We start from the raw sequence: 6,690 nt of genomic DNA, 5'->3' as shown, positions 1-6,690 counted from the left end.
GATCTGGCTTCCTAGGCGACCGCCTATGGCAAAAACCGGCCCTGCCCAAGATTTTGGAATCACATTGTTGTCGTGCAATTTGCCATAAAATGGGGACAAAAAACAAGGTAGGCTACAGCTAAACAATACTAGATATAATTGAACAGGGATAGCCCTTTTGATCCCTTTTGTGCCCATAGCAGATCAAAGATCATCATAAGAGAGCACAAAACATCCAGCAAACGTTCAATCAATTTGACAGCTTGACTTTTAAGGGGAGTTTTAAGGGGACATTTTGACATTAATGTCTTGCTTAACAAAAGAATCTCTGAATGCAAATACTGGCATTGTAACAACATTATTTCCCAGGAATTGATGTTTAAAACATGATCTTCTGTCACGTTTACATCATCTTCTTTTATCTATCAAGCACTAAATCTGACAAACAAGAGCAACTTGACCCTGATGAGTCTTTGTGAGCTTCGTGAAAAAGATCTTAATTTTATGGGCTGAATATTTATGCAAGAAACTCTAAAAAAATTATCCATCTGCTCAATGCACACATGCCACAGCTCACAGATAGCTCGTAGCACTGTCTTGCGTATGCAAATATGTTTTGCCTGGAAATCTATTTGGAGTTGCTCGAAGGAATCCAGAACGGCCCTCCTTCTGTCTCCCCTCGCCGCCTCACGAGGGGCTCCCTCTCGCCGTCTATCTCCTCTCGTGTGGAAACATTTTCACCAGCTCCACACGCATGGACATACAGTCAGTAGCACCGCCTCGCCTCAGACAGCCTAAACCACCATGGGCCAATATGCAGATCTCACAGGCACACACTGTCCGCGAGCAGGACAAGCAGCCCTGCAACTGTTTGCTTAGCTGGATAATACATGGAGAGACACAGAGGGATTAATTATCCAGTCTGTGGAGACGCACGGCCACTTATTGTGTCCTTCTGTTACACACCATGAGTATTGCTTTGGTGCAGAAAACAGCAGTGTGTGGCCCCTAAATACTAACATGAAATAAAAAGGTTGAGTTGGTAACAAAAAAAAAGCTATGACACAAAATGATTTGTTTAAGGAGAAGCACATTGTTATCAGGATATTAAGATGTCTCCTCTAGTGCAGAAACAGTGGAGTGTGTGGCCCCAACATTTAAATAAAAAGCTTGTGCTGCTAAAAGACAATGTGAAATTGTATTTGCAGGTATTGTGATCAGTGCAAGAAATGTGAAGATTAGATTTTGAGATGTTTTAAAATAAAGTTACTAAAACAAAACAAATGTTTTAATTAAGGTAATAAGTGGGAATTTTTGCATATGTGTGGGTATGAGGAATTTTAACGATACCAAAAACTCACGGTACGATAATATCGTGATAAAAAGTCCACGGTACGATATTTATCGGGTTATTGAAAAATAAAGAAAAAATATGTGAATTTTTTCTTTTTTTTTTCTTTATTAAATAATAAATCTGATTTGTACTTCATTTTAGTAGGATAGTAGTGTTTTAAAGTGTCAACAATATAATAATCAGACCCTGCAATAGAATAAATCAAGTTTCACTTTAGTTTTTCAAGTAACTCAACTCCTCTAACTCACTCACTCAGCATCATCAAGGTTATCTTTTAGGAATATGAGCATGTCCACATTTCCAGGTAGAAGCTGGGATGTTTGGGTGTTTACAATATCCCCTGCTGTGGAAAAAACTCTCTTGCTTGGTACTGATGTTGCTGGGACAGAGAGATATGCTTCGGCCATGGGTGACAGCAGTGGGTGAAACTGTGCATTGTCTCTCCACCACTTCAAAAACAATACAGTTTTTGCCAAGAAGGTGAGGCTTATTGACAGGGCGAGATATAAATATACTGTTGGTACTTGTCAATGTCTCTAGGTATGTATGTAGCCCTGTAAATACGATGTCCTTTATTGTTATCTGTTGTTTTATGTTCATGTTGAAAAAGAGATTGATGATCTCAAGGGGACCATCTGGTTGAATAAAGGTTTAAAAAAATAAAAAAATAAATTATTAAAAAAATAAGAAATCGCGGCATATTTTGTCAGTCTCACGACGGTATTGAGACATTTATTTACCGCGATAATCGATATATCGTTAGATCCCTAATTATTACCCCTCTTGGGCAGAGATGAAAAAATAGGGGAATAACAGACCTTGTGTTGACCGTGTGTGTGTGTGTATTTGTGTGCGTACCAGAGGGCTGAGAAGCCAGGCATGGGCAGATGGTCCACGAAGGTGTTACCACACAGTGAGTGGGCACCGCGATTGATGCATTGCAACATCCAAGAAGGTGGAACATTTGGCTGCTGACCCGCAGTCAGAACTCGTTGGCCCTGCCTTCTCCTTATTTAGCTGCTGCGAGAGAGCCGACGGGTGATTCGGTCAGAATAAACACACACACACACACACACAACACAACGCAGCACTTTCCCACCCTCAAGGGAGCCTGCATGCACGCTGGAAACTTCTTCCTCATCTCTGCAAGGAGGTCATGGTTGTGCAGGAGGAGGAGGAGGAGGAGGAGGAAGAGCGGAGCAGCAAACTGGAACTTAGGGTTACTGTGTTACACTTGGATGGAGAAGATCTGCCCTTGAGGTTATTCTCAGGGGGTTTGTTAGTGAAGCAGCTCCATATGATTTGATTTCTGCAAGTTACATGTAACCGTCCGTCCGCCTTATTTTTGCTGTTTAACACTGGAGACATGAGAACATACTATAGAAACAAGGGGGGCAAAAGCATTGTCTTCTAGAAATTGAAATGTTATCAATGGAGCACAAGTATTTCAAAATCAATGAACATGTCAGTATGATTCCTAGAAAACTGTCCGATAAGTCAAACTTAATTTATACTTTCTCAGTAAATATTGATTGATTGAAAACTGGGTATTTCTCTATCTTGGTGGAAGTTTGTCCCTTTCTCCTACAGCTGAATAAGTGAAAAGGTTTTTTCTTTCATTTCCTAAATAAATAAAAAGTCCCTTGTTCGAATTATGTAAACAAGTTATTATTCCTTTAAAAGGTGTCCCAAAAACAGATTATTAGGAAAAGGAAGCTGAAAGAGTTCAAAGATGAAATATTCCCTTTAATTACAAACATTATTAGTTATGCACATGGCAAGGTTTTATTTCAGACCCAAAAGGGTTCTTACATCAGTGGAAACATGTGAAATTCATGAGTGAGTATACGCTAACCGGAGGCAACATTACGGCGGTGGATATTAAACATGATAATTGCTATTTGTCTCTGAGTGCAGTAAATCATTAAGAAATAACGCATCTCAGTGTTTTAATACCCACTTCCTATTTTCATCAATATCATTGGACAAACTAAATTGTACTATCTGAATGCATGACGGTTTGGGGATTTCATTTGATTAATTACTGTATTTGCAATTCTGACCAAAAAAGATTTGATTTGAATTGAACCTGTATTTTTGGCATTTTAGTTTTCCATTAAAAACACATTAAAGGTTTTTGGAAAAATAGTTTTGAAGACATTATAGCAGCAGATCGTAATCAGTAATTGGTGGACTTCGGTTCATAACTATATCACAGTAGCAGATGCATGATAACGCTTCACTTGACACACGTTTCTGTTTGATGTGAACTAGTGCAGAGTGCCACCCTATGGATGCAACTGGCACGTCAACATTTAAAGCTCCATATTTAGAGGTTGGTCTTTCAAAAAGGATGAAGCTTGGAGACACAAAGAAGACAAAAACAAATAAAATGCTAACTTTTGAAACAAGGATCTTAAACTGAGGTACCGTTTGGAAAAAGTCCTCTGATGTACATTTTGATAAAAAATTCACCTCAAATATTTGTTTTTGTTTTTGGCTAGTGCATTTTGTTGTCTAAAATAATGACAGATTACTGCATAGGAGGTTTCTCAGTCAATATACTGAAACACTACTCCTTTCTACGTTCTTAACCAAGCGCATGGGAGGGGGATGAACGAATTGGCCCCTGGGCACAGACATGAAAAAGGCCCCAACACCTCTCCGTCATAGGAGCCAGACACACGAGTTATAGTTGTTTAGCCTTTTTGTTATTTTGTGTCTGTTTTGTGATCGTTTTAATTTATTTTTGTCTGTGGCTGTGCACTTTGCAGTCATCCTGTTTTTTGCATCTGTGTTTGGTTCTATGTCGTTTTTTTGTCACTGTGTTTAGTCATTTTACATCTGTTTGTAGTTGTTTTGCAATGGTTGTTGTTGTTTGTGTCTCTTTTTTACAGGGTTGTTTTGCCCTTTTGGGGCGTCCCTTTGCCTGGTCCCTTGTGTCTCTTTGCAGCGGTTTAAACAGTCTCTCTGTGGTCGTTATATGTATCATCGCGGTTATTTTTGAGGACACTTCGGGCTCCTGGTCTTTTGTAGGATATGCCTTTCAAATAATCCATTAATGATCAACCGTTCCTTAATGTCAAATTAAACTGAGAGTTGTTGTGTTTTTGGAAGCTCAGTTAAAGGGCTCTAACATGAAACAGTACTGAATCTAAGAAAGAAAACCACACATCAGTATCAGTCCAACACAGATCTCTAAAGCCTGTTTCCTCTCTGCCCCCGACTCCACGTCCAGTCAGTCATCATCCACCACCATCACGTTCCCGTTCAGCTCGTACTCCATGGTGCCCCAGTCGAAGACGTTTCCCTTGGGCACCCTGTGTCCGTAGTGCCAGGCCTGGATCATGCTCCTGGAGAGCACAAAGTCCCACATGTTCAGATCCGCCATCTCGCCAACGAAGCTCTGCCCGGCCTCCAGACCCCCCAGGTGTTTGTCTGGATCCTGCCCCAGGAGGATGGAGCCTTTGGGACGGATGCTGTGCCCGGGTTTGTAGACCTGGTAGGTGCTGCGTTTCCCATCCACCCAGAAGGCAGAGAGGCCGGTGCGAGAGTCCCAGGTGAGGCAGAGGCTGGTGCGGAAGGTGGTGATGTGCGGCAGGTGGAAGAAGATGCCGTCGCCGCTCATATAGAAGGAGACGCGCCCGTCGCTCTCACGCCACACGTTCAGCTCGTCGTAGTCGGCGGTGCGGTAGGCGAACAGGATGATCTGACGGTCCTCAGGCAGCTCCGTGGCCACCCGCATGCAGAGGGTGAAGGCCCTCAGCCCCATCTCCTTCTGAGGGATCAGGGACACGAAGCTGAAGTCGGTCTCGTAAGGGAACACCAGGACTTTGTTGCTCAGACCCACTGGCAACACAAACAGGGAAGATACAGTCAGTGAGACACAGAGAGAGATGGTCAGGGTGGGAGGGTTACTATAAAAATGTATTCCAGTACAATTAGGCTTATAAATATCACATGTTTATCTCACTGCTCGGCTCTTCATATAGACTTATTTTTTACTTTGTTATGAAGCAAGGGCCCCCTTTACAAATCACAGTTTTGCAATCAACTATTATCAAAATGTAAATATGTTCATTTTTTTTTAATGTAGTCCCTCTTATAATTACCAATATGTATATATGTTGTAATTTTATTTAAACACATACTTTTAATAATTATTTGGTTGTTTTTTATAATTATTATTCATTTACTGTAAGTAGGCAAGTTTTCCTGACTCAATTTTCTTTCTTTCTTTGTATTCACTTAAAACAAATGGTTTCGGTTTTAAAGCTTCAACATGGCATGTTTCTTTGTTTTATATCTCCGGTAATGGAATGAATGTTGTTTATTGAGCAAAGTACATTTATGGACAAACCTTGATAACAAATACAAATAAATTAGAAAAATTACTAGTTACTTGTAAAAAAAGTGTATCACTGACTTTATCTAAGAATAACAAGTTAAAAGTAATGTAACCTACTGTAAGTAACCTGATTAATTTCTGTTACTTTTGGATAAACTCAATATCAAATGGAATTTGAAAAAATCTGAGAAGAGCTTTAACTTAAGTGCATTATGTAAAGAAAAAATAACAACTAAGTGTCTAGTGTTTCAATGTCTATGCTTCTTAATATATGGTTCTTTATTTTACATGTTTTGTAACATTTTGATTCTGCTAGTAATCCACATGTGTGTACCAGTAATCTGATTAGTTTTAGGGAATACAGTTAAAAAATGTTTGTATTCTAATTACAAAATCGTGTTACAACAAGTATGCCGTTAGTCCCCAGAGCCTGGCTGTGGCATACATCTAGAGGTGAAGTCTTTTTGAATGACATCCTGTTAATTTCATACCTTGGGTGGCAGAGGGGAGCATCATAGACCATCCAAAGACACCAACAACAACCAGAGCAAACCTCACAGTGTTGACCATCTTAAAAAAGAAACAAAACACATTATCCAGAATTAAGACCTATTCATCCCTGAACACAAACGTCACACCAGAGACCAAATTATATGAAAAGGAAACAGCTTTTCTCACCATCTTGATGTTGTTGTGTTGTCTCGATGTTGCTAACTCAGTCCGCTCCAAAATGCTCTGTCCTCTTCCCTCCTGACACGGGCCGTGACATCAGCATCAGACGGATACTCTGACAATAGGCCTGGTGTGTGTGAGGGTTGTGTGTCTGTCTACATGTGACTGAAACACACACCCTCACATATGTGTTTGTGTCCACATCACATGGTAGACGTACACAGTGTTCTCACACACTGAGAACAATGTTTTATAGAGGACCTGTGGCAGACATTTCTGCAGGTGTTGTAGTCATTGTGAAATCTTAAAGGGTCATTATGACATGTTTTTCCCCTTT

At 40.2% G+C, this 6,690-nt stretch overlaps 1 protein-coding gene across 1 annotated transcript; it reads right to left on the bottom strand.

Annotated features, from left to right (window-relative positions):
- Nucleotides 1–3,058: 3,058 nt before the first annotated feature.
- On the bottom strand, nt 3,059–6,475 carry LOC104946363 (pentraxin fusion protein-like). The gene is made up of 3 exons (XM_010772186.1): nt 6,360–6,475; nt 6,173–6,251; nt 3,059–5,182 (listed from the first exon to the last, which is right to left on the bottom strand). Exons 1-3 carry the CDS (start codon nt 6,360–6,362, stop codon nt 4,572–4,574), a joined length of 693 nt encoding a protein of 230 aa, XP_010770488.1. The 5' UTR covers nt 6,363–6,475; the 3' UTR covers nt 3,059–4,571.
- Between the last annotated feature and the right edge of the window lie 215 nt (nt 6,476–6,690).

Source organism: Notothenia coriiceps, unplaced genomic scaffold (genome assembly GCF_000735185.1).
Source record: "Notothenia coriiceps isolate Sejong01 unplaced genomic scaffold, NC01 NC01_scaffold00010968, whole genome shotgun sequence".
Taxonomy (NCBI): Eukaryota; Metazoa; Chordata; class Actinopteri; order Perciformes; family Nototheniidae; genus Notothenia; species Notothenia coriiceps.
Note: the sequence above shows the minus strand (reverse complement) of the source record. Positions and strands in the feature narration are given on the sequence as shown.

Coding starts and splice junctions, on each gene's coding strand:
- LOC104946363 (XM_010772186.1), bottom strand. Junction 5,183..6,172: donor GCTCCCCTCTGCCACCCAAG/GTATGAAATTAA, acceptor TTGTGTTGCCAG/TGGGTCTGAGCAACAAAGTC.